The sequence below is a fragment of the Zeus faber genome (assembly GCF_960531495.2).
Source record: "Zeus faber genome assembly, chromosome: 5".
Classification (NCBI taxonomy): domain Eukaryota; kingdom Metazoa; phylum Chordata; class Actinopteri; order Zeiformes; family Zeidae; genus Zeus; species Zeus faber.
In genome coordinates this window covers 27,750,375-27,777,998 of record NC_137192.1, presented here as the reverse complement: position 1 = coordinate 27,777,998, position 27,624 = coordinate 27,750,375, and the positions used below count along the sequence as shown (strand labels likewise).

At 41.9% G+C, this 27,624-nt stretch overlaps 2 protein-coding genes across 2 annotated transcripts; both read left to right on the top strand.

Moving 5' to 3' along the window:
* Positions 1-4,797: 4,797 nt before the first annotated feature.
* LOC307230657 (odorant receptor 131-2-like) lies at positions 4,798-7,250 on the top strand (the record flags this gene model as incomplete). The annotated part of the gene is made up of 2 exons (XM_080001095.1): positions 4,798-4,947; positions 6,441-7,250. The coding sequence occupies 2 exons, from the start codon at positions 4,798-4,800 to the stop codon at positions 7,248-7,250; spliced, it is 960 nt and encodes a 319-aa protein (XP_079857221.1).
* A 4,237-nt stretch (positions 7,251-11,487) lies between these two features.
* On the top strand, positions 11,488-26,882 carry LOC307230656 (odorant receptor 131-2-like; the record flags this gene model as incomplete). The annotated part of the gene is made up of 5 exons (XM_080001094.1): positions 11,488-11,637; positions 13,052-13,806; positions 19,081-19,159; positions 19,307-19,369; positions 26,793-26,882. The coding sequence occupies 5 exons, from the start codon at positions 11,488-11,490 to the stop codon at positions 26,880-26,882; spliced, it is 1,137 nt and encodes a 378-aa protein (XP_079857220.1).
* Between the last annotated feature and the right edge of the window lie 742 nt (positions 26,883-27,624).

Sequence of the window (27,624 nt, the reverse complement as noted above, 5' to 3'; positions counted from 1 at the left end):
AGGTTTATATGAATCCTTCTCAAAGTTTATGATGAAGCATTCAAACTTTCCATAACTTTCCATAACTTTCCAGAACCACAGTTTGGCCCCAGGGATTAATAAAGTGTTATCTTATCTTAACTCATCTTAAAGTGTTATCTTATATCATATAACCCAGAGTGCTGAGTGCATATCACATCTTTCAGAGAAATTATGTTCTCTTTTCTTTTCTATTTTACAACCTCAAACTTAACGGTCATTCAGTTTTCATTTTTTATTTTTTATTTTAAAACTTAATCTTCATTCGAAACAGTCGAATGCATTGACCATTGACTGGAATGATAAACAAGACTTTCTTTATTTTAACCACAAAGGATTAACGTTGATTACAAAGAAATGTTTAAAGACAGTAAGGAATGATATTTAAATTGGGAAAACTCCTGGTGGAAGAAACGTGATTCAGCCGACAATCATGATGTTTTGAAAGCGCTGTCCTTCCTGAGCGGTGAACTCCACAGAGCCGTGGACTCCAAGGCCTCATGGCTCATTTGGAGTCCGACTATTTTGTATTGCTTTGATATTATGAGTGATTAACGATGCGTATCGCCGCCTGGGGAAGAGCAGTTGGTGCATCTAAAGAGCATCACTGCTATCATAATAATAATGACCACTCACTGTTTTCCACACGTCGTTAATGACAATTCTCTGTGGAACATTGATATTATTTTCCAACACACACTCATTAGCAGCGAGAGCATCAAACAGCCGCTAGCAGCAGCTCTGCACTAATAAGGCCTGTGACCTTTAGTCCCATCTCTCTGCAGACCAACCTAATAGATCCCTGAGAGAGAGTGTGTGTGTGTGTGTGTGTGTGTGTGTGTGTGTGTGTGTGTGTGTGTGTGTGTGTGTGTGTGTGTGTGTGTGTGTGTGTGCTCCTTAGCGATCTGACCTTTTCCTCTCAGAGACTAATGAGGGCAGTTATTGCTACTTTCTGCAAACACTGAGGATTTTGGGAAATGTCAGCTTGTCCCTGCAGAGGAACACAAGGCCTCGTCTTTGCAGAAGAAGAAAGTTTGGAACGACTAAGTGTCGGCAGCGTGGAGTGGCCAATAAAAAATCAAATAATGTTTTATAACATATTGCATCTTTATACCAACACATTAAAGAATCAACTCATATATTTTCATCAAGTTATTGACTAAAATGGAGGATTTCCTCATCAGTTCCCTTCAGGCGTAGAGATAGAGGAGAGGAATATAAGTAGTAGAGTAGAGGTAGAGTACAGGAATATAAGTAGTAGAGTAGAGGTAGAGGAATATAAGTAGTAGAGTAGAGGTAGAGTACAGGAATATAAGTAGTAGAGTAGAGGTAGAGGAATATAAGTAGTAGAGTAGAGGTAGAGTAGAGGAATATAAGTAGTAGAGTAGAGGTAGAGTTAGAAGTAGAGTAGAGTAGAGTAGAGGAGACACCCTTTTGAAGGAAGTCTTCTGCTCTGGATGTACTGTGGTAATTACAAAAGGTTGTTTTAAATAAAATACGATATTTACTGTTATTCAAAGAATGTTGAAAAACCCACAGAGACATATCTGACTGTCATGTCAGTTTCCTGTCTTGTTTGTTTACGCTCCATTGGACTGCATTCAAGCCCAGTAAGAAGTGGTCGAGTGATCAGTTTCTCGGCTGCTTGTGGATTTGAACAAGGCCTGAGTGGGAAAATAGAGAACTGATCCTTTGAGTCACATTTAACACCCACACTTCAACGCACCGTTACCTTCAGCAGCCTTCACCAGGGAGGTTCAGCTGAATAAAGTTGCACAAAAAATGTTAATGTTATTTTAATCAGACATCCACCGGTTCCATATCCAGCTCACTTCCTGTGAAGCACCATTTGCTGTTGGAGGCTTCCATCAAATGAAAGAATAAAAGAACATCAGTCACACCTCTTAACCTGAAGCTCACAACTCAAACCAAACTCAAGATTGGAGCCATTTCAATGTATTTCACTAAAACAATCCGACACAAATCCACTTTGAGTTTCGCTTGGATTTACTTTGACCCCTGACAGCATTATGGAGGAGTGTGTGGGATGTTCGGGATATGAGGTCATGCCAGCCACATAGCTGGAAACGGTGTTTCAAAATAAAAGCACAGCACCGGTAATTCGGTACACATTGAAAAATATTCCTCGAGAGTTTTTGAAGGATCAGGATCAGAATCAGATTGAGTTTATGTATCACAGTTAGGATTGGTGGGTTTCTACAGACAATTAGCATATGAGTTGGCAATTAGCAAATCAAATAGGATAAAAAGTAAAGTAAAGTGTTATCTGTATGGGTATATAGGGTATGAATTACAATCATAAATAAATTGCTATGTATTACTAAAGCTGCTTTGACACATGAACTCCGGACAATGTCCAGATAATCAGATCTGCACATCATCGGAGTTGCCCTTTCACACCGTTTCGACGATGGGCGGTGCCTGGGTAGAGCGTGCAGGAGGCAGGACGTGATGCAATGACGCTGCATAGCTTTACAGCACACCCAAGATGACATACAAGGCTGCCAACTTATCAGAAGTTTGACTTTTTTTTGCGTTGATACTCCATGTATTTGGATGTATCGGCAAAATAGACAAAAGAATGGAAAGGAACATAAAGAAAAGCAGAAGGGAGTACTCAGCAGCTACGCTCCGTATATAAAGATCCGTATGAAGTTAAATTACTGGCGCATAGAGACGTCATCAACATGCCCGTTTCTCGCTATGAATGCTCCAGACAATTACCTGCTCTGTTCTGAAAATGCATTACCCCCCCCCCCCCCCCCCCGTTAAAAAAATCAATCAGTGTAGGGGGCCACACGGCGATTGTAATGTCTCCTCTCAGGTCCTCTCCTCTCCTCTCAATTTGCGCTGTGTCTCGAAATTTCCCCCCATTTCTCCAAACAAAACAAAAAACCTGTGTATTTATTTTAGATCATGTATTTATGTTCAGTTTCCTCATTGAAAGATAAAAACATGCACCTTGCGGAGACATCACTTTCAACAAGCCTTGGGAAAATCAGCTGAAACTCTCCACCTGCCTCTGCAACACATCAGGAAAAGGCTCCCACCCTGCTTAATCATACGAGTTGTATGAGTTGAACGTCAAATTAAGTTAATTCCCCTTCTTCGAGAAGTGATACTGCCCTTAGCGTGTGTCTCGCCGTTTTTGATGTAGTCACAACTCTACCTTACTATTGTCCCTGTATTAAAGTTTTGTCACTCTTTAAAATCCTGTATTAATTTGCATATTTTCTTTGTATATATTTTACTATCATTTCATTTTTCATATATTTTATTATTATTTCATTTTATTCAATTATTTAGCATTATAAAATGAATCCTATTTTTCAGGAAAAATTTTAAACAGAAGTAAATGTATCGGACCAAGAACTCCAACTCAAGAACTCTTTATAATTATTGTGGTTTATTTTCTACTCTTCCTAAATTGGAAGTGGTGTCCTGTCTTTATAATGTCATTTGTTATGAAAATGGAATAGTTAAAGAAACCATAATTATGCTACATTTTGATACCCTTTTTAAACCAGTGCAATATTGATTCTAAAGAAGTTATAATACTACAAGCATTCAATACAAAACAACGGAGGTAGGATAAATGAACGTGAAGTGAACCGGCTGAAGTGAACACACCCAGGCTCACCATGTTCCTCTCTTGGTTGTTTAATACCAAAGTTTGTTCTGATCTCCATGGATCTACTCATCCACTTGCGATTGGGTTTGGTTGATAACTGTTCTGAAACCAGCCACTAGAGGGCATCAGCAGGCTTCACTTCTGAATCGGACTCTGACGCCACTTGCCCCCGTGTAGGCATCACACCAGCCACCGCATATAAAGGTCTCTAGTGGATGTTGCAGATCATTGTTGGCTCATGCTGGCCTTCATGTCATTGTATTATCCAAGGTAAGGTGAAGGTAAGAACATTCTCTATTCATGTCCTGCTTCCACTCACCACAAAGCGTCATTCCAGCACATCTGAATGCAGTGCTGTAATACAGTGACAATGACAGAGGCTTGTAATGGATTGATCCACATTTTGTGTCATACTTTAAACCCTCATGTTGAATCTGAGCAACAATTCCATTGTTTGTGTTTCTTGATCTTTCGTTGGCTTTATTACCAGCCATGATGCATTTAACATGTTAACTGCCGTCATCACAAGAAGCAGATGAGCATTTTAAAGAGGTTGGATCTAGGGAAGATTTGTTCTTAAATCAGTTTAGAGTTTCAAATATGATGTTGCCCTTCCAGATCTGCCATCTGCTGATTTGCAAGGGTGGATGGAAAACTCTACACCAAATTTTCACTAAATGGAAACATGAAAAAGCAATTAAAGAATCAGGTTTAACTTTAAATTGCAATCTGAAAAGTATTAAAATATATTTTGGATTATTTTGATTTTTAGGATTTATATATCAGTTCTGCTGGTTTTGACGTTTTTACATCAATAGTACACGGAGAGAAGGAAAATGAATCTCTAAATCGAACACTAGTTTTGATTTATTTAGAGATTAATTTTCCTTCTCTCCGTGCACTATTGATATCACTTTAATTGAATCGTAAATTTGTGGGAAAAAGAAGAACAACATTACTGTTTCATACATGCGTCAGAATTTATTAATATCTAAAAATGTAAAATTGTGAGATAAGAACCCATTTCTCAGATTTCTCACGTTCCCTGGATAACTTCCTTATTCTGCTCGTAGACCAAATTCACTGTTTTGTGTTTTATGCTTCAGCGTGACATCCACCTCCCAGCAATGAACGTCTCCTCGGCCAACGTGACGCTGGTGATTCAGTACCAAGACTCCTTCACCAAAGCTGTGACCAAGAACGTGATCGTCGTTGCTTTGGGCATTTCCATCAACTACATCAATGCAAACCTCATCCACACCTTCAGCAAGCACCAGGTTGGGCTTCCCCCCCGGCAGCTTCATGCCCGTGTAGAGGGAAGAAGGCCTTATCCTCTCCCTTTTTAATACACTTGATTTTAAATATGAAAAATGCCAAACCAAGGTTTTTGGTAAAGCTTTAACAAACATTCATGTTTATTATTTTATAATTCAGGAGATTGTTTGAGGCAAATGTGTTTGTTGTGATATTCTACAAGCTTGATCCTCACAGAAGATTTTTCCAACAACCACTTTTATTTAGAATCTGTGTTGTGATATATATACACAGCTTGTATAGTGTAGCTTTCATCTGCACCCTGAAGAACCCCAAATACCTCAACTATTGTTACGATGTAACCCGATCAGCCACAACATTGAAACCAACACTAATAACCACCAATATAGTGTAGCTACATCTCGTGCCGCCAAAACAGCTCTGACCCATCGAGGCATGTACTCCACAAGACCTCTGAAGGTGTCCTGTGGTATCTGGCACCAAGACGTCAGCAGCAGATCCTTTAAGTCCTGGAAGTTGTGAGGTGGGGCCCCCATGGATCTCGCTTGTTCTTCCAGCACATCCCACCGATGCTCCATCAGATCGGACCCTAAACCTGGCCATCCACATGATGTAGAAGAAAACATGATTCATCAGACCAGGCCACCTTCTTCCATTGCTCCATGGTCTGGTTCTGATGCTCATGTGCACATCGTAGGTGCTTTCGGCAGTGGACAGGGGTCAGCCGAGCACTCTGACTGGTCTGTGGCTACGCAGCGCCATACACATCAAGCTGTGATGCACTGTGTGTTCTGACACCTTTCTATCATAGCAGCATTAACCCTTTGACAAAATTTCGCTACAGGAGCTCTTCTGTGGGATTAAACAAGATGAGCTAGACTTCGCTCCCCAGGGGCATCAATGAACCTTGGGCGTCCATGACCCTGACTAGTTCACCGGTTGTCCTTCCTTGGACCACTTTTGGTAGGTACTAACACTACATACCGGGAACACCCCACAAGACCTGTTCTGTTGAAGATTCTCTGACCCAGTTGTCTCACATCACAATTTGGTCCTTGTCAAAGTGGCTTGGATCCTTTCGCTTGCCCATGTTTCCTGCTTCCAGCACATCAACTTCAAAAACTGACTGTTCACTTGCTGTCTCATATGTCCCACCTCTTGACAGGTGCCATTGGAACCAGATGATCAATGTTATTCACTTCACCTGTCAGTGGTATTAATGTTGTAGCTGATTGGTCTAGCGAAGCTAGAGAGCAAGATTTTATATTTTATAAATTCTATAGTTCTGGAATATTTAGTCTATCTAGGTATGCTTACTGTATTATAGGATATGACATACTAACTTAATGCTTCCAGACCTCATGCTATGGTTTTTTTTTTCAAAGAAAAATGGGGCTCGTCCATGTCTGCAGTTGTGTCTCCTCTCGGGCCTTGCATTCATCCTCCATTCATCTCTCCACCCCTCCACCCTTCTCCATCCCGTCATTCCCTTCAGCTCTTCAACACCAACCCTCGCTACGTCCTCTTCATCCACCTGGTGATCAACGACATGATCCAGCTGACGGTTACCATCGCCCTCTTCGTTGTCAGCTACACCCTGCACAGAATCAACGTGTCCCTGTGCTGCTTCTTCATCCTGCTGGCGCTCTTCACCACCGAGAACACCCCGCTGAACCTGGTCTGCATGGTGGCCGAGTGCTACGTGGCCGTGTGCCTCCCGCTCCGCCACGCCCAGATCTGCACCGTGCAGCGCATCTACCTGCTGATGGGGCTGATCTGGGCCACCAGTGCGTTGTCCGTGATGCCCGACCTCTTCATCACTCTGGCCATCGAACCGCTGGACTTCTTCCACTCGCGAATCTTCTGCTTGTCGGACACGATGTTCCGGAGTCCGCAACTCATCAAGAAGAGGGAAGTCTCCTACACAGTCTTCTTGGTTGTGGTTTGGCTCACCATCTTGTATGCCTACTTCCGCATCATGATCGCCGCTCGGGCGGCCAACACCGACACCAAGAACGCCAAGAAGGCCATGAACACGGTCCTGCTGCACGGGATCCAGCTGCTACTGTGCATGTCTGCATACGTGGCTCCGCTGTTGAAGCAGTTTCTTGGGTTCTTGTTCCCTGAAAACTACACCGACTCACTCTTTGCTTGCTACATCATCATCCAGGTTCTTCCACGATTCATCAGCCCTATCATCTATGGCCTGCGAGACAAGACCTTTCGGACTTACCTGGCCAAGGACCTGATGTGTAACGTTACCATGGCTACCCATCCACAGACTGTCTTTGGGAACCCCTCCTAAGAAAAGTCATAATTTAATATCAGTGCCGTGGTACTGTATATTAGAATACTTCAGCAGAACTAACTGGGGATGTAGTTATTTTTCTATCATCTCAGTTTGTGAATAGATTTCATACTTGTGATATCGATAATTTGGAATTTAAACCATAGTCACAAATTAAATGAAACATTTAACAAATCATCAATGTGAACATCACATGGTGAAACCGAAAAGTTGGCAGCAATTCTCATTATGTACAATAATTTAATTATATAGATATAGAATCATTATGTAAGTCTTGCTTGATCATATTTGTTCACAGGCATCAACAGAGAACTTGAAATATCTCATTTTCTGATTATTATTATAATCAGCAACAAGCTACAACAGCCTGGTTCCTCTTAAGATAAGATAAAATAAGATAAAAACAGAAATCATTTTCGAAGTTGAGAATTTGTCAAAAAATCACTCCGTGCAACCAGGGTATGACATAATATATTGGGGCGGTCTTGCAGACACAGATCAAACCTAATCTCAGACGAAATTACACTTTAAATCAAAACTGACTGAGACGCTCATTCTCAGTCACGGTCTTGATAAAAAAAAAAAAAGATTTCCAGAAGGAAGGTTAGAGCTAATCTAGTTCTCAGAAAAATTTAATTTAAGCCTTTGGATTAATGGATGTGGGCCTCCCGGATTATCTGGACTAAAAACAGCACCAAGACCAGACAGATGGACCCGAATAGTCCTTCATGGCTTATGTCTGGGACTTCCTAGTCTAGATATTAAATTAAGCAATGTCTCAGAAAGGCATTTTTGAATTGTGGATCAAATTAAATAGGCTTATCTTAGTCCTGATTTAGATTAAACCCTGTCTGTAAAACCGCCCCATATTTGGTTTACTGTTTGAGACTGATTTCTTGACGAGTCACTCAGGGAAAAGAATCATTGGACTTTTCACCTCTTGGTTTGTTTGGTTCAGTTGGTGTTACGCATGGTGACTGAGTGAGAACTTCCTGACCGATGAACAAGAGTCAGAAGAGTCGGTTCGGCGCTGAGTTGCAAATGGAATTCTGACTGAAATTATTACATTCTGTCACACTTATTTGCTGTGGTGGAATGCAAAATAATCTGTCACATTTAATATGAAATAAAGACATGGATCTTTTTTGCCTTGGATTTTCATTCAATCAGTAATTATTTTCAGTTCATAAGTATAAAAGTAATAATTTTGGGTGTGTGATTCCTGACTCATTCAAGAGATTTGTTCACTACATACGAATCATTTCAGTGTCTTGCATTGCTTAATTGAGGAGGCCATAGTAATAATAAACAAAGTTCTAATTTTTCAGGATGTTTTGGTGGTCAACAGAATAGTAGTGTGCTGTGGGATTATATCACTGTAAAAAGTAAAAAGGCAGAAAAAGACAGCACTCATTTAATGTATACTATAATAATTCATCCTGTTATAATGATGGTAAAAAATAATGAACTTTGAGCAAAAGACATTCAGGAGTGGGCTGGATCACCACCTTCCTAGTCGAGGTACCGGTTGTTTCCCTAACTTGCTGTTTTCTGCATTGATTGAGGAAATGACATCATCAGGGGTGGAGCGAAACATGATTGGCTGCTCCGGCACCTGATCTCCCTCATCACTGGAGCTTGCCTAACATGATGGAGATAATTCAATTTTGTGTAGGCTGTTATTTTAATCACAATAAAATCTGTTAATTAGAAATTAATGGGAGGGTCTTGTTTCTTTTTTTCTCCATGTAGGCCTAATTATATTTCCAATGCCCCGATTATGTTCTGTCACTGCATCGATGCAGAATTGTCCACATCGGTATTGCGATGCATCTTAAAATCTAGAAATTTCCACACATCTACTGAGCAGAAGACCTTGTATGTCGGGGTACTGAAAAAGGACAGAGACAAGCACACCAGCAACCTGGCCAGCCTCTTCGCAAAGTGAAATGTGTGGAGCAGTCTTTTGAAAGCCCAGCTGAGGCCGACCAACTACTGTAGTAGTAGTAATAGTAGAAGTAAACCCTGAATAAAGGCTTCTCCATTGGTCAAGGTACAAACTACAAATGTGTACCATTGCATCTAGGACAGAGCTAGTCTGCAAGTGGAGTTCAACTTCTCAACCTGCAATGCAACTCTTTATTCATTCTTTAATCATCAAGAACTGCTGCAATAACACCGTCCTGTGGATGACCTGTGGGATGACCAGAGCACAGCTTTATGTTACAAAGAACCGCCAACCAATCCCCCTCTTTAAAGAACCATCTTACCACACGGCCCCAAGAAGCATAAACCAGTCCAAGAGAGCGTGTGGAAACCCGACACCTCAGAAGCACACACATAAAAGACACACCCGCAGGCGCAGAACCTGGGCCACATATGCCAGACACCAATCACAGGCCCAGAGCCTGGTCCCACGCCAACAGACTGGCACCCCGCCAGAACCACCAGCCGCCCCCACAGACAGCCAGATATGTGCGCCCTCCACAACCCCCGGCACCAGGGGGACCCACTGCAAAGGAGCGGCGCAGTGGGAGCAAGCCGACAGCCGCCTCCCACACCCACGCTCACGATGGCGAGCAGCCTCTAAGAGGCCCTGGAAAGCAGCAGGCCAGAAACCACCTGATACCAGGCACAAGGCGCCAGGAACTGAACCGAGCTGGAAGGGTGCCCACCATTATGCCCCCTGGCCAACCACACCCCCATATAAACCCGCTAACGCCCCGCCACCCCGGAAACCCCAGCACTCAATGTGTGGTGATTGTCTATGCAGTTGAAATTGCGAGGTGTGGGGGAGCGAGTCCTCCAAGCATATCAAACCCAAATCACTTGCATCCTTCCTGCCCCGCAGACCCTGGTCTGGAGGAGTGTTGCTTGGAGTAAGATATGTGTGGGTGTGTATGTGTTCCAAGCTAATCTTAGTGGTATTAAAGTTGCAGGATAGACATGAAGCACGCCAGGGCAGGAGCATTACGGGCAAGATGGCAACCGCCTGCCACATCCCTTCCCACATAGCTCGCAGCCCACCAATCCTGCAAACCCAAGGGTGTATGGTCTATGTATTGAGTTTGAGTTCTGGCACTGGGAGAGAAAGGCCAAGCACAACTAGATCAACGCAGGGGTGTAGTCGGCTGGGCGGCGGCCACGTGGACCCTGCGTGTCGTTTAATGCCTGTTCTGATCTCCATTGACTTACTTACAATTGGGTTGGGTTGATAAGTGTTCTGAAACCAGCCACTAGAGGACATCAGACCTTTGCAGGCTTCACTTCTGAATCTCACTCTGACGCCACTTGCCCCCGTGTGGGCGTCACACCAGCCACCGCATATAAAAGTCTCTAGTGGATGTTGCAGAACATTGCTAGTTCATGCTGGCCTTCAAGTCATTGTATTATCCTAGGTAAGGTAAAGGTAAGTACCTTCTCTGTACATGTCCTGTTCCATTCACCACAAAGCATCATTCCAGCACATCTGAATGCAGTGCTGTAATACAGGGACAATGACAGAGGCTTGAAATGAATTGATCCACATTTAGTCTCGTACTTTAAACCGTCATGTCGAATCTGAGCAACAATTCCATTGTTCGAGTTTCTTGATTTTTAGTGTCTTTGGTTGGCTTTATTACCAGGCATGATGCTAACTGCCCTCGTCAGTAGAAGCAAATAAGCATGTTGAAGAGGTTGGACGCAGGGAAGTTTTGGTCTGAAATCAGTTCAGATTTTCAAATGGGATGTTGCCCTTCCAGATCTGCCATCTGCTGATTTGCAAGGGTGGATGGCAGACTCTTCACCTAATATTTAACAAATCGAAACATGAATAAGCAATTAAAGAAGTTTGAACTGCAAGCTGAAAAGAATATATATATCTTTTGGATTATTTGGATTTTTAGGATTCATATATCAGTGCCTTCCATGCTGGTATTGAAGTTGTTACATTGATAACTGGTGATTGATTTAGAGATACATTTTTCTCCTCTCCGTGTACTATCACTTTAATTGAATTCTATATTTGTAGGAAAAAGAAGAACAACATTTCTCTCTCATACATGCGTCAATATTTATTAATGTCCAAAACTGTAAATTTGTGAGATAAGAACAAACTTATGGACTTTCTTTGTCCTCCATCCATCCATCCGACTTGGATTTCTCATGTTCACTGGATAACTTCCTCATTCAGCTTGTAGACCAATCCATTTTTTTTTGTTTTATGCTTCAGCGTGACATCCACCTCCCAGCAATGAACATCTCTTCGGCCAACGTGACACTGGTGATTCAGTACCGAGACTCCTTTGCCAAAGCTGTGACCAAGAATGTGCTTGTCGTTGCTTTGGGCATTTCCATCAACTACATCAATGCAAACCTCATCCACACCTTCCGCAAGCACCAGGTTGGGCTTCCCCTGCTTGATTTTTAATATGAAAAATGCCAAACCAGGATTTTTGGTAACAAACGTTAACATTAACAAACATTCATGTTTTGTATTTTAAAAATTCAGGACCTTTTCTGAGGCTAATATGTTTATTGTGACATTCTATAAACTTGACCCTTACAGAAGGTTTTTCCTACAATGGCTTTTATTTATAATCCGTGTTATATATACAGCTTGTATTTCCCTCATCTGCTCCCCGAAGAACCCCAAATACCTCAACTATTGTTACGATACAACCCGATCAGCCACAACATTAAAACCACCACTAAAAATCTATAATATTGTATCAGTCCCCCTTGTGCCGCCAAAACAGCTCTGACCCGTGGAGGCATGGACTCCACAAGGCGTCTGAAGGCTTCCTGTGGTATCTGGCACCAAGACGTTAGCAGCAGATCCTTCAAGCCCTCGAAGTTGCGAGGTGGGGCCTCCTTGGATCAGGCTTGTTGTTCCAGCACATCCCACAGGTGCTCCATCGGATCGGACACCAACCCAGAAGAAAACGTGATCCATCAGACCAGGCCACCTTCTTCCATTGCTCCATGGTCAGCAATGAAAGAAGGTGGTTCTGACGGCCACATGCCCGTTGTCGGCACTTTCCGCGGTGGACAGGGGTCAGTATGGGCACTCTGACAGGTTTGTGGCTATGCAGCCCCATGCACTGTGTGTTCTGACACCATTCAATCATAGCAGCATTAACTCTTTCACAATTTTTTGCTAAAGTAGCTCACCTGTGGGATCAGGCCAGACGGACTAGCCTTCTCTCCCCACAAGCAGTGATGAGCCCATGGGCGCCCATGACCGTGTCACCGGTTCACTGGTTTTCCTTCCCTGGACACATTTGGTAGGTAGTAACCACTGCATAATGGGAACACCCCACAAGACCTGTCGTGTTGGAGATGCTCTAACCCAGTCGTCAAGCCATCACAATTTGGTCCTTGTCAAAGTGGCTCAGATCCTTGTCCATTTTTCCTGCTTCCATCACATCAACTTCAAGAACTGACTGTTCACTTGCTGTCTAATACAATATATCCCACCCCTTGACAGGTGCCATTGGAACCAGATGATCAATGTTATCCACATTACCCGTTTTAATGTTTTAATGTTGTGGGTGATTGGTGTAGAGAAGCTAGAGAGCTAGATTTAATATTTTATAAATTCAGTGCGGGAATATTTAGTCTATCTAGGTACGCTTACTGTATTATAGGATATGACAACACTAACTTTTTCTTCGAGAGGTCATACTATGCTTTTTTTTTCCAAAGAAAAATGGGGCTCATCCATGTCTGCAGTTGTCTCTCCTCTACGGCCTTGCATTGATCCTCCATTCATCTCTCAACCCCTGCACCCTTCTCCATCCCGTCATTCCCTTCAGATCTTCAAAACCAACCCTCGCTACATCCTCTTCATCCACCTGGTGGTCAACGACATGATCCAGCTGACGGTTACCATCGCCCTCTTCATTTTCAGCTACACACTGCGCAGACTCAACGTGTCCCTGTGTTGCTTCTTCATCCTGCTGGCGCTCTTCACCACCGGGAACACCCCGCTCAACCTGGTCTGCATGGTGGCCGAGTGCTATGTGGCCGTGTGCCTCCCGCTGCGCCACGCCCAGATCTGCACCGTGCAACGCATCTACCTGCTGGTGGGGCTGATCTGGGCCACCAGTGCAGTGTCTGTGCTGCCCGACCTCTTCATCACTCTGGCCATCGAACCGCTGGACTTCTTCCACTCGCGGATCTTCTGCCTACCGGACACGATGTTTCGGAATCCGCACCTCATCAATAAGAGGGATGCCTCCTACGCAGTCTTCTTGGCTGTCGTTTGGCTCACCACCTTTTATGCCTACTTCTGCATCATGATCGCCGCCCGGGTGGCCAACACCAATGCCAAGAACGCCAAGAAGGCCATGAACACGGTCCTGCTGCACGGGATCCAGCTGCTACTGTGCATGTCTGGATACGTGGCTCCGCTGTTGAAGCAGTTTCTTGGGTTCTTGTTCCCTGAAAACTACACCGACTCACTCTTTGCTTGCTACATCATTATACAGGTTCTTCCACGATTCATCAGCCCCATCATCTACGGCCTGCGAGACAAGACCTTTAGGACTTACCTGGCCAAGGACCTGATGTGTAACGTTACCATGGCTACCCATCCACAGTCTTTGGGAACCCTTCCTAAGAAAAGTCCTAATTTAATATTAGTGCCATGGTATATATCAGAATATTTCAGCAGAACTAACTGGGGATCGAATTAGTTTTCTATCATCTCAGTTTGTGAATAGAATTCATACTTGTAATATCGATAATTTAGAAGTTAAACCATAGTCACTAATTAAGTGAAACATTTAACAAATCATCAATGTGTACATCACATGGTGAAACCGAAAAGTTGGCAGCAATTCTCATTATGTACAACAACTTGATTATATAGATATAGAATCATATTATGTATGTATTGTTTGATCACATTTGTTCATTAAAACAACTCCAACCGGAGCATCGTTGAACGGCAGGTTGAGGCCTATAGAGGTCGACAGAGAACTTGAAATACTGTTTATCGAATTTTCTGATGATTATTACAAACACAAACAGCCACAAGCTACAACAGCCTGGTTCCTATTAAGATAAGACAAAATAAGATAAAAACAGAAATCATTAAGGTTGAGAATTTGTCAAAAAATCTATATGTGCAACTAGGGTATGGTTTAGCAGACACAGATTCAACCTAATATCAGACTTAATCACACTTTAAATCTGAATTGACTGAGACAGCCGTTCTCAGCCACGGTTAAAACAGTCTCAGACTTGCCCTAGTCTTGATTAAAAAAAATGTATTTCCAGACGGAAGGTTAGAGCTAATCTAGTTCTCAGAGGACTTAATTTAAACCTTTGGATTTATCGATGTGGGCCTCCCGGATTGTCTAGACTATAACAAGCACCAAGACCAGACAGATGGAGCCGACTAGTCCTTCATGACTTAAGTTTAGGATTCCTAGTCTAGAACAAATTAATATTAAATTAAGCAATTGTTACAGAAATGAAAGGGTCGCTTTAATCTGCAGTTTGTCAATCGGTGGTTTTATATACTATAGAGGCAGACAGATACTGGTTTTGAATTGTACAAGGGTTAGATCAAAGATGTGCTCTCGAGCAACTCTCTGAGTCGAACAGTTAATTTTCAGGGAGTCAGAGAATATATGGTCAGTTCGACATCACAGATGCGCAGGTGCTCAAGATAAGGCAAACTTTATAGCAGGCGGATAGGGCAAACTTTATGGCAGGAATCAAAGGTGGAACACAACCTGAAAGGTATGTGAAAGAATTAACCCTGTGTCCTGAAATAAAGGTATGTGACTGAGGCAATATGAGGTTGTGTTCTTTATTATGTATGTGCATATATGTTTATGTGATTACATAGATACTGTAGATATATTGTTACATTCCACCCTTTTAATCATAAAAACAGAAGAATAATAAAAAAACTATGTAAAATGTAAATTCTAAAACATGAAATATAAAACATCAAAATAGAATGCTGAAAATGAAACACACACAGGGAACAAAATATATACGTAAAGCACATCACAACAGAAAACAAACCAACAACCAACATCAAAACATGAAACCAAAGTTAAAAAAACAAAACAAAAGCAAGAGAGAAAGAAACCTCAAACCAAACCAACAACAATAGGGACATGTAAATGTATACTAAGAATAAAGCGGGAACAAATGCAATATAACAAATGATTGTTGCACGAGAAATAAACGGTATGTCAACAAATAACACGTTGTACATGGTTATCAGAAAAATCCTAGTTCTTGACGTCTGGTAAAACCCAGGAAGTCCTTTTGGTGGAGGGGCAAATGAAAAAGGTGACCAAATAACAAGGTGGGGAGGTCCAGGCTAGAGGGGGATCGGACTGGAGGGGCATGGGGTCCAAGGGTCATCTGGTGGAGTGTTGAGTTCTTCACCACCTTTACAGCTAACTCAGAGGAGCTCCATGCTTATAGTGGACTTGTCTCATAGAGGGACCATGGACCGCAGCCCACAGCCAGATCTCCATTTCCAGCTCGGCCAGGGGTGAGGGTGTACCTAAGGAGGGAAGCAAAGAGGAAAATTCAGGTTGCGCCAAAAATGCCATTTGCTGCAACCCCACAGCTTCAAAAACATAGCAAGGATGATCGGAGCAAGCTGGTCATATATTCTGAAGGGCAGGTACATGCGCCTAGTGAGAGGGGCTCCTTATGATAAGACCTTATCTTTGCTGAATCCAGATGTTCAAAGCTCCTAACAAGCTCTGTGAAGGAATTCTTTGTTCAACCATTCTGAGACTCACCATCACTCCACCCCCTTGGAGATTGAACATCTCCACATAAGGTACTGAATAAAAGAGGCTCCAAAGAAACACAGAATAAAACGAATAACAATGAAATGCAGAAATGCATAACAAAATAAAAAACACATACAAAACCACACAAAAGCCGCTGAACATCAGAATAAAACAAATAATGAGCATAACACCGGCTTTGGATAGTAGGACTCCCCATTTGCCGAACATTTTGTCCAGCCAGGCGGTATTCCACTGCCCATGGACGGCATTGTCCTTTAACTCTTTCCTGAGGTTTTGAAGTTAGGCCAATGCAATTGTGAATTTTCTTTCTGGGGCTGTGCTGTTAGGGAGCACATACAACATTTCACACCAAACATACCACATACGCCTTGCTGTTTGGCTAGGATCATGTCTAGGGCCAAACGATTTCGCCAGGCCACTCGGGAAGTTGCGTCCAGCTGCTCACTGAAGGCCTGAAATAATTGAATCATGTAATTGGCAAATCGTTGATCAGAATTGATGTAGTTCACCCAATCTACATTTTTGTCAGTTGTTCACCAGGGACAAAATATAGACACAAATCCACCTAAATTTGGTTTTGTGCCTCAAATTTGTGAGGGGACCCCCCTTGGAACTCCGAAGGCATCTATATAGACACCGGGGGGGTTTACAGATTGTGTTATTTTTCAGTTGCCATTGTGCAGTGTATCATGCAGTCCCAGACGTATGGCGATGTGGCCATGTGTACTCCATTGGTTGTGGGGTCGTAGGTTATAGGGCCCCATTATCTGGAACACAGCAAGTAGGCGGGGGATGGAACACAGCACGTAGGCGGGGGAGCATGCTGTGGTGGGGGAGCATGCTGTGATCTCACGAGAAGACGGAAGCGGAAGTGAGTAGTGAGCTGAGACCCAACAGGGCGCCGCCCTACTACACTAACTAACGCACCGGTAGCCCCACCAGACAAAATAACAAAGCGAATTGGAAATAACATTTATATATATATATAAAAAAAAGGGGAAGACCGCGCAAAACCAAAGTGGAGGACCTTGGTATACATATGTATCCTCTTGCTGCTAGCTTTGTACTGCACCTTATTACCTTAATAATATACCTCATTTGACTTCTTGAGTATATTAAGACTAACCTTAGTCTTGTTGTGTTGTTGTGTCTATTGTTGTTGTCTTTTTGCACTTTCATGTTATATGTTGTGTGTTACAAATATTACTTGCACATTTGGAGTATGGGGAAACACAATTTTGATCCTCTGTGTAATTACGTGTCGCATGGTACGATTGACAATAAAGTACACTTTGATCTTTGAATTTTGGATTATATCGATTTTTTTTTAAACACAAGACGACCAGGACTGCAATAATCCCGCGGAAAGGAAGAAGACGACTCAGCAACGGACACAATCTCATACCGGGTGCCGTAGAGGTTAATGTCTTGGAGGAGATTAACAAGAAGCTGGACATGCTCGGTCCACTTCCCCGAGACATTACCGAGATGAAAGCCAGTCTTGATTTCCTGCACCGCATGGTCAGCGAGATGCAAAAAGACAACGCGGATCTAAAAACCTCTGCAAAGCATCTCACAGCGGAGATGGAAGTTGTAAAATAATAAAATAAAATAATGAAAGAGACCATCCTGGATATTCATTCCAGGCGTATGCGGGACGACCTCATCTTTTCTGGGACAACACCGAGTCCCCAGAATATATAGTGAAAGACTCTCTCCACACCGCCCTGAAACTCCCGACGGACACCGTGAAGCAGATCACCTTTCACCGAGTTCATCGACTGGGAGACCACGTGGGGAACCGTCCCCGCTCCATCATTGCTAAGTTTGAACACTTCAGGCACAAGGAGCTGGTAAAAAACAAAGGACAGGAGCTGAAAGGAACAGCGCTGGGCATTAACGATCAATTCCCCGGGAGATCAACGATGCCGGAAGGTGCTATATCCTGTCCTGAAGGAGAACCGGCAGAAGGGTAAACGCGTATCGATGGTTGTTGACAAATTATATATAGACGGTCTGTATACCGAGACTCCTCCACCACACCTGTGTTATTCTGATCATAATGTATGTATTCTTGTAATTCTGGTTATAATATACTGCAAGATGTAGGAATGCTATCTATGTCAGGATTTAAAATATCGCTCACTCTCATCTCACCTTCCTAATTCCCCCTCCATACTTCTCTTATCATCTCACCTCCCTAATCCCTCTCTCCATACTCTCCTACTATCACTCTCACTCTATAATGTCTTTCACTTTATGTATGTCTAATCCGGCAATGTTCTGTGTTTATCTTTGTTTACTTGTCATTTGTATGTGTAGTTATGTATCCCTACAAACTTCCTACAATACTATGGCAGTGAAAAGGAATATAAAGGAGGAAACCCCAGACTTATCTATGGGAAAGCATGGGAACGGTAGTATACCTATTGCCTTTGATGCACTGTGCCATCACCTCCTAACTAGCTTCAATGACACCCATTAAGTTTGTTAGTTGGAATGTGAGAGGCTTGGGCACACCTGCTGAACGTAGCAAAATCCTAACTCACCTCACCAAGATGAACCCCAGCTTCTGACTACTACAAGAACCCACCTCACTGCATCTGAGCACCTCAAACTCAAAGCTAAATGGGTTAATTAAATGTTTTCCGCATCATACAACTAAAAAAAAAGAGGTGCATCTATATTGATCAATAAAGGTATCCCATATCAAAATAAAACTACAGTATCAGACCCAGAAGGGTGTTTGTTAATGATTAATGAGATTTTAGCTAACATCAAATTAACCATAGCTAATATTTATGGCCCCAATGAGGATGACCCAAATTTCTTTAACAATATATTTTCAAAACTTTTAGAATTCTCTGAATCAATTATCATATTGGGAGGAGACTTCAACACAGTACTGGATCGAAATTTAGACCGTTTTCAAGCCAGAAATATTCCCAAATCCTGGCATTCGTCGGACACTATAAAACAATATACTGTATGAGTGATGTTGCTCTTGGGGATTGTTGGCGATCAAATAATCCACATTCCCACACCCTCAGAGTAAACCCTCAGAAGTCTCCAGGGCCTGATGGCATTCCAGGCCATGTCCTCCGAGTGTGTGGCGACCAGCTGGCGGAGGTATTCACCTCCGTATTAAACGTCTCCCTGATCCAGTCTACAGTCCCCACCTGCTTCAAACAGACAACCATTGTCCCTGTACCGAAGAAACAACCCATCACCTGCCTGAATGACTTGCATTCTTCAATTTGCATATCCCCTGAACAGATCTACAGCATCACCCTCGCAGTGCACACAAGCCTCTCTGACCTGGACAAGAGCAACACATATGTGAGGATGCTGTTTGTAGATTACAGCTCAACATTCAACACAATTGTGCCTGCTAAGCTTGTTCCCAAGCTTAGGATCCTGGGTCTTAACACCTCCCTCTGTAACTGGAGCCTGGATTTCTTGACAGACAGACCCCAGGTGGTGAGAATGGGAAACCTCTCCCCCTCTGTACTGACCCTGAGTCCTGCAGTGCTGCGTACTCAGTCCCCTCCTGTATGCCCTGTTCACAGATGACTGTGTGGCCACGCGCAGCACCAACACCATCCTTAAGTTTGCGGACGACACCACCATCCCGGGGTCTCATCTCCAACAACGATGAGTCCTCCTACAGAGAGAAGGTCAGCGTTTTTGCAACATGGTGCCACGATAACAATCTCTCTCTCAACGTCTGCAAGACTAAAGAGATGATCGTGGACTACAGGAAAAGACAAAGGGGGGGAGGCACGCCCCCATCCACATCGACGGAGTTGAAGTGGAGAGAGTCTGTTTCAAGTTCCTCGGTGTTCACGCTGCTGCCATCTGGTAAATGTTACTGGAGCATCCGGGCACGGACTACTAGACTCACGAATAGTTTTTACCCTCAGGCAATCAGGCTTCTCAACCTGCAACATCTGTAGTGACCGATGTAAATTAAATGTACATCACCACAACTACATGTACATATAACTCCATCACTTTATATTTATATCTATATCTTGTGCAATAGACTGACCTATTTCTGTTGGAACTGCTACAATGTCAAGTTTTTAGTTACCGTTTTAGTATTATTTTCTTATTAAAAAAAAAAAAAAAAAAAGATATAATATAATATATAATAATAAATATATTTGCCTTGTTATTTTAACTTTTAATGCCCACTACCTAGTTGTTGCCTGTCATGCCCCAAGAATTTCATTGTACTGAATGACTTTGTGTTGTACTGTACACTTGACAAATAAAACACTTTGAACTTTGAAATTTTAAAACACAACAATAATTCATACAACACTTAACACAGATTCTATTCTCTGCACAGGAATATTGCCACTGTATCTGCATTTTTACTGTATGTTTGGCTGGTACTGAAAAGGTGGGGGCTTTTGTTTTCTGTGACAATTCCACTGCTGGGAGATTGTTGATAAAACTAACTGTGAATGGTGCCAGTGAGCAGATAACAGTTGGCTCTGCACTCTCGGTTGGAAGGAGAAATATAGATTAGACAATACCGAATACAGAATTATTTAGCGCTAAATAAAAAAAATGGAATAAAAGAACAAAGCAAAAACTATGGCCTGTACTCATTATATTCTAAGAATTGTACCACTATAGCTAGAGACCAATGATATTGCCTTGTGTTCCTCTGACCTGGACACATGCCACAAAAAACTCACAAACTTATTTGACTCTTTTGGCACAACGGGGGCATAGTTAAAAGACCACTGACTGTGGACCTGAGAGTTCTTCCTGGTTTGTGTATAATTAGCATTTATTTTATATACTGAGGTGCAAGGCCATTTCTTGGTTTATTTTTAAGGAGCAAAAATTTTTAAATCAATTCTAGTTTAAACACTATGTGGAGATCTAAGAACAGGTAGCACACCTGTTCTGAATTGTTTGATTAGTGTGTCGGTTTTTTCTTTTTCTTTTTATGCTTGGGGTGTGTGTGGCGGTGATTTCTGTGAGTCCAGTCTGGTTAAAAGAGCAGATAGTCTTGTCGAAATAGATGGAAACACTGGTTTTTGATGCAAGAAAAGACGTTTTGTGTTTCGGCTGCTGAGTGAGAAAAAAACCAGCTATGATTTATGACTGTGCGTAACTGCATTGAGCTGGGCTGTTCCTACGGGAGCTAAAAAGGATGTTCACTTGCTGACAACCAGTCCATACTGGAAGTCTTCGCTAAATTTAAGATGTGGAGCAAGGCGTGGTGCTTCATACAGAATGGAACTTAGTTAACTCCTCCTGACAAGAGGGGCTGTGTTGAGCCCCCCCTCTACTCTTTTCTCTCAGTATGATAGAAGAAAAAATAAAAAAATTAAATTAAGTTAAATAGATAAATAGAATAAAAATAATAAAATAAAATAAAAATAAATAGATAAATAGAATAAAAATAATTAATTAAAGGTGATATCAGATTGACTAACATACTCTTTAAACTTTAAATGCATTGCATGAATAACACTAAACATTGCTTTATTTCAAATGCGCAAGAAATAAAAAGCTGATAATGCATGTCTCACTGAATTGTATAACAGTGTGTATAAAAATTTAGAGTGAGAATTTAGTGAGCCTAAGACATTGAACTCTTCTGTTGTTCTTTTTCCTTTTTCTTTCTTCCTCTCCTTTACTATGCTGAGTGAAAGCTGGGGGAAAGACAGAGAAGATGGAATGAGTCTGAATTGTATCATCCAAAGGGCAGATGACAAGACATCTGCCCGATCTTCACAGACACTGAGGCTTGTGGATGACAACGTTCTGGAATCCTGAATCCAGCTAAACCAGTTAAAGTCAAGTACGGTTTTATCCACAAACTCTTTCAACAGACCTCACCTGCATTTACCTATGTGTCTTTACATTTAGTTATAATAAACGCGTTTAGCTTGTTTTCACATATAGGCTTACAGTAGTGAATTGCATACATTGCATTTGCAATTATTTACGGGGAGACTTGGCAACGGACTGACTACTTAAGGCATTTGCCTAACTAATGGAGTATTATTGATTTGATTGATCACTTGTGGAAAAGCTGATTTGATTTAAATACTGTTGAATGCTGTGAATATTGGTTTCATTATCTGAGTGTGGTTTATCTAGGCTGTTTTGAGAGTGAATATTGATATAATTTTGATAATTTAACATAAATCAGTGTGATCAGATGCATCAGATGGTGAACAAGTGAATTGGCTTTCACTTGTGGGAAGTGGGAAGTGGGAAGCGATTGGTCTCCTTTGGGGTTGGCAAATTCAGATGTTTTTGGTTGAGTGTGATTACACAGGGCTTTATAAACACATTTCTAAAATAATTTGATTCGATTTACAATAAAAAAAAAAAAGAGGGTCATTAGGATGTCAAAAATGAATACTTGTGTCCACATATAAAGTAAATCAAAAGAAAGGCAAGAAAGGAAAGAGATGCAAGGGAAAAAGACAAACAGAACTTGGCATTCTGCAGCTGTTCGTAAAGGAGGGACAGACATGGTTTGAAGTTGCAAAGGAAAAAAGAGAACAAAGTAGACAAGAAATAAAGAAAAATGAAAAGGAAACAGAAAAATTGATGGAGAAGATTACCGCACCCTTCTCACATACAGCATCTGTAAAGAAGCCCCCGCCTTATGAGAAGGAGGTGAAGTTCACTGATGTTTATCCCCAGCTCCCAGTGATTACACAGGAGGGCAACTATCTCTTCAAAGATGAAGATGAGTAAATAATATAGATGGGCAAGGCTTAAACAACCATCAAGATGTATCCGAGCTCCAACAGTACCAAGAGAAGGAACCGTTTGGGAAGCAGACAACGAGTCAGAAGTCTGGAAATAGGAGAAGAGATTGGGAGTGCCTCTGACGAAGCTATTGGAGGATATGACCCAGCAGTCGAACGGATGTTGGCTAAAGTGGAGAAAAAAGGAGATCGACCATTGAGGAAAAAGGCACCAGGAAAGGACGAAAACGCATGAGAGTGAACAGGGTGAAAGCAATGAAGAATCTGAGAAAGAAGGTCCTTCCTGTTTTCAACTGTTAGCAGCCAGCACTGGTGTAGGAGATGTCAGACGCATGGTTTTAAGCGAGATTGAGAGGAGCATAGACGGATGCCTCGAGGACATAAGTGACTCCACCTGTCCCGAAGTTCGACAAGCATTGGAAAAACGATTACAAGAACTGCAAATAACGGAGAAGAAACTACAGAAGAAAAAGCCTCAAAAGCCAGACACTTTGAGGTATGGACTACGTCCAAAAAAAAGGAAAGAGACCTGACAAAATGTGTCCAGTGATAATTCGAGGACAACATTTAGAATACAAGCCTTGGCAGAATACAGACATGTCTAACATTCTTGAAAAGTTACCCACTCTTTAAGATGGAGCACATCCGTGGATCTCAAAGCTGGAAAAGGTTTTGGTGGGAACACAGCCTGCCATGGGAGATATCAAGAGACTTTTGGCTAGCCTCATTGGAGTCCCAGCTATGGAAGAGATCCGGCAGGCCTTAACAGATACGTGGCAACTGCGGTGTAAGATCCACAATTGTTTGCTGCAAGTAGAGGTCGGATGTGGAGAGCATCGAAAGATGCATTTCCAACAAACGTACATCCGGACAACATCTTTATTGAGACATTGGGCCCACAGGAAAATCCAAGAGCTTATGTGTCAAGAACTCATCAAATATGGAGAAATGTCACAGGAAATGATCCAGATTTGAATCAAACGGAGAAATCAATTCTCTGAGCCAAAATACAGAAGGGGCTGCCTCTACAAGTGAGCAGCAAATTGGCAGAAGTGGTTGGTCTTGGAAGCATGACCAAAGGTGTTTATACGGACCACATAGCGCATCAAGTGGAGCTATTTCGGAAAAAGGAGCATGACCAGAAGGAACGGGACCAGGAGACTCTCAGAAACTCAACCAAATACAGTTGGTGGATAAGAAGAATGAGGAGAAGAAGGCCAAAGAGAAGGTTAATAGATGCGCAGAACAGAAGGTATTGTAGGTAGATAATGCACTGCGGCTATCATGCTATCGAATAGGAGACACATTGAGTGCTGGTTACGCAGTAGTCAAAGCCCAGGGAACTGAATTTATCGTTGAGAAAGCAGAAGTAATACCACAACCTGCTCTGCACAGCTTACTGAGCTTGTGGGCCTGTCTGAAGCTTGTCTATTGGCCGAAGGCAAGCGAGTGACAATATATACAGATTCTGCATATGCACATAATGTGTGTCATTTATTTGGATTGGTGTGGAAAAATCAAGGATTTAAGAAAACTGATGGTTCTCCAATACAGCATCATGCCCAGATAATGAAATTGTTGCATGCAATGATGAAACCAAAGGAAATAGCTGTAGCTAAGTGTGCAGCACACAAAATGGACACGTCAAGGGTCACACAAGGTAACAAAGCAGCTGATGAGGCTGCAAAAGCAGTAACAGGAGCAAACAAAGCAGACAAGGTTCTTCTGGTCACACATGAAGTGGACTTGGAAGATAAAATCACGCTCAGAGATGTGATCTCAATGAAAGAAACGGCGTCAGCCATAGATAAACAATAATGGTTGGACCGAGGAGCCACACAAGATTCTACTGGTCTGTGGAGAAATCATGAAGGACTGATGGTAGCACCCCCAGGCCTACTAGGTCTGATGATTCAGAAAGCACATGGGTTAGCCCATGTTGCAAGGGGGTAGGTAAGGAGAAAAATCACGAAACAGTATGGTTTTTGGGCACCGTACTTGCTTGAGCAAATTGATTATGTCATAGGCAGATGTACAATCTGTCTTAAGAACAATGTTCGGAGGGGTGTGATGAGTCCACCCGGTCACATTGACAACTCCAACAGGTCCTATGCGTGAGTAGTTTGTGGATTTTGTTGACATGATAAGACCAATAGGAGGCAAAAGATACATGTTAGTCGTCGTGGATAGATTTTCACGGTGGCCTGAGCCATGTCCAACCAAGTGTAAAGATGCTCAGTCAGTTGCCAAGCCAAGTTCTTGTGTCATTAGGTCATAAGCAGGTGGGGACTTCCAGATCGCATATCCTCAGAAAATGGGAAAGAGTTTGTCGATAGAACAGTAAAATGAATTCTGCAGAAATTGGGAATTAAACTATGTTTAGGAGCTTATCATCTGCAAAGCCAAGGTGTTTGTGAAAAAATGAATGGTGTGCTGAATAATCGCATTTTTAAAATCTGTCAGCACACAGGTCTGAATTGGTTAATCATATATTGGAATAATGTTGAAGTATAATGCAAAAGTGAAATTATTATACTGTATTTGATGTTTGTGCAAGATACTGGCTGGTGATTCTTTCTTTCAGGACCAGTCCAGAGATCCTAATACCCTGATGGACTTGAACACTCAAACATGGACACCCGAAAATGGAGGATGAAAATGGACGGCAGACCCTGAATGAGGACATCATGATCAGGGGTGTCGAGTGAAATATCATTAAAAGCTGATGGCGTTAAAAAAGCAACAGTTCAATACATACATGTGTCCTGAATGTTTTTATAATATTGGAGTTTGTTTATTACAATGTAACCTGTATTATTGATGAATATCCTGTACTCTACACTAGATATTTTTAGCAAGACATATTACTTTGATTTGCTATTGTTTTCTTTGAGTTGTTTGGTGAATTACAATACATTACATTGATTAGCATTATACGATGGTGGAGCTGTTGGCTTACCCTGTCTCTTTCCCCGATCCGCGTCTCTCTGTCCCTTTCCCTCTCCCTGCTTCCTATCTTTTTCCTATTCTCTCTTTTTAGCTTCCTCTACTCGCTTCAAAAGCCCACCAATCGGCCTTGTAGCTTCTCGTGTTTTTCTCTGTTTTGTAAATTAACTTTCAGCTGCTGTAGCTGATTTAGACTAAAGCTTAGAGGATTCTTTTGATTCCCTAACTAATTGAACCTTTTGTAGCGCTTTACTATTCCTGGTACCCATGGTAAAATTCAGTCACCAGTCCCGGACTGCACTCTGTACGCCTATAAGACCTGTGAAGGCTGTACGTCTATAAGACCCTTGAGGGCGATTTCACTGCAGCTTCCAAAGCTGTCTATAGTTCTATTTCGCGGACTTTGGCTTTTTATTTTACTTGATTTTTTATTTATTTTTATTTTATTTTATTTTTATATTTTATACAGTCATCAGTATATTTCCAAGTTTCATCTGAACCTTGGTTGACAATTTGAGAATAAAATAACCAAAACTTTCACTTTAGAGAGAAAAAATAAAAATACAATTATAATAATAATAATAAAAAGAAAACCTGTATCATAAAATAATCCTGATTTAAGAACTGATTTTAAATTTAAACAAAAATTTAATTTTTTAATTAGAAACCTTCTTTCCCACCATACAACATCTGTCTTACCCTCTAATCAGGAACGTAGATCGAGGCAGTGCCCTGGAGTCCCACCGAAGGACGGTCCTTTTAAAGAGGGTTTTATTGATTGCGCTCCATCATTGATGGTCACCCTGGATGAAGCTCCATCCTGTTCCATAATGTTACAGAAATTAAAGGGTCGCTTCAATCTGCCGTTTGTCAATCGGTGGTCTTAAATAAAGAAGCAGACAGACGTTGGTTTTACTTGTACAAGGGTTGGATCAGAGATGTGCTAAGGAGCAGCTTTCTGAGTCAAACGGTTTATTGTGTGAAGTCAGAAACAATGTATAGTCAGTTTGGCATTACTGGTCATTGGTGAACTATGTGACGAATGTTGTTCTCGCTCTCTGTAGCTGCGTCAAGGTGAAGCCAACAATGACAGCTGCGTCTGGGACTCCAAGGCTTGGGAATGTCTAAGGGACGCGGTGAGGCCTGAATGCTGATAGCTGCGTCTGGACTCCCAGGCTTGTATGTCTGTATAAATTATGTGAATTATGGAAAATATGTGACTGGGGTTATATGAAGTTGTGTTCATAATTATGTGTGTGCATATACGTTTATGAAATTACATAGATTTATATACAGTATGTATGTATATATTGTGACATTATTTTTTTACAATAACTGTCCTGAAACCAGCCACTAGAGGGCATCAGACAGGGCATCAGAGTGAAGCCTGCAGATTCACTTCTGAATTGGACTCTGACACCACTTGCCCCTGTGTAGGCGTCACACCAGCCACCGCATATAAAAGTCTCTAGTGGATGCTGCAGATCATTGCTGGCTCATGCTGACCTTTATGTCATTGTATTATCCAAGGTAAGGTGAAGGTAAGAACATTCTCTATTCATGTCCTGCTTCCACTCATCACAAAGCATCATCCCAGCACATCTGAAAGCAGTGCTGTAATACAGTGACAATGACAGCGGCTTGAAATGGATTGATTCACATTTTGTGTCATACTTTAAACTGCATGTCGAATCTAAGCAACAATTCCATTGTTTGTGTTTCTTGATTCTTAGTTTCTTTGCTGGGCTTTATTTCCAGGCATAATGCATTTAACATGTTAACTGCCCTCATCAGTAAATGTTGAAGAGGTTGGATGCAGGGAAGATTTGTTCTTAAATCAGTTCAGCATTTCAAATGGGACGTTTCCCTTCCAGATCAGCCATCTGCTAATTTGTA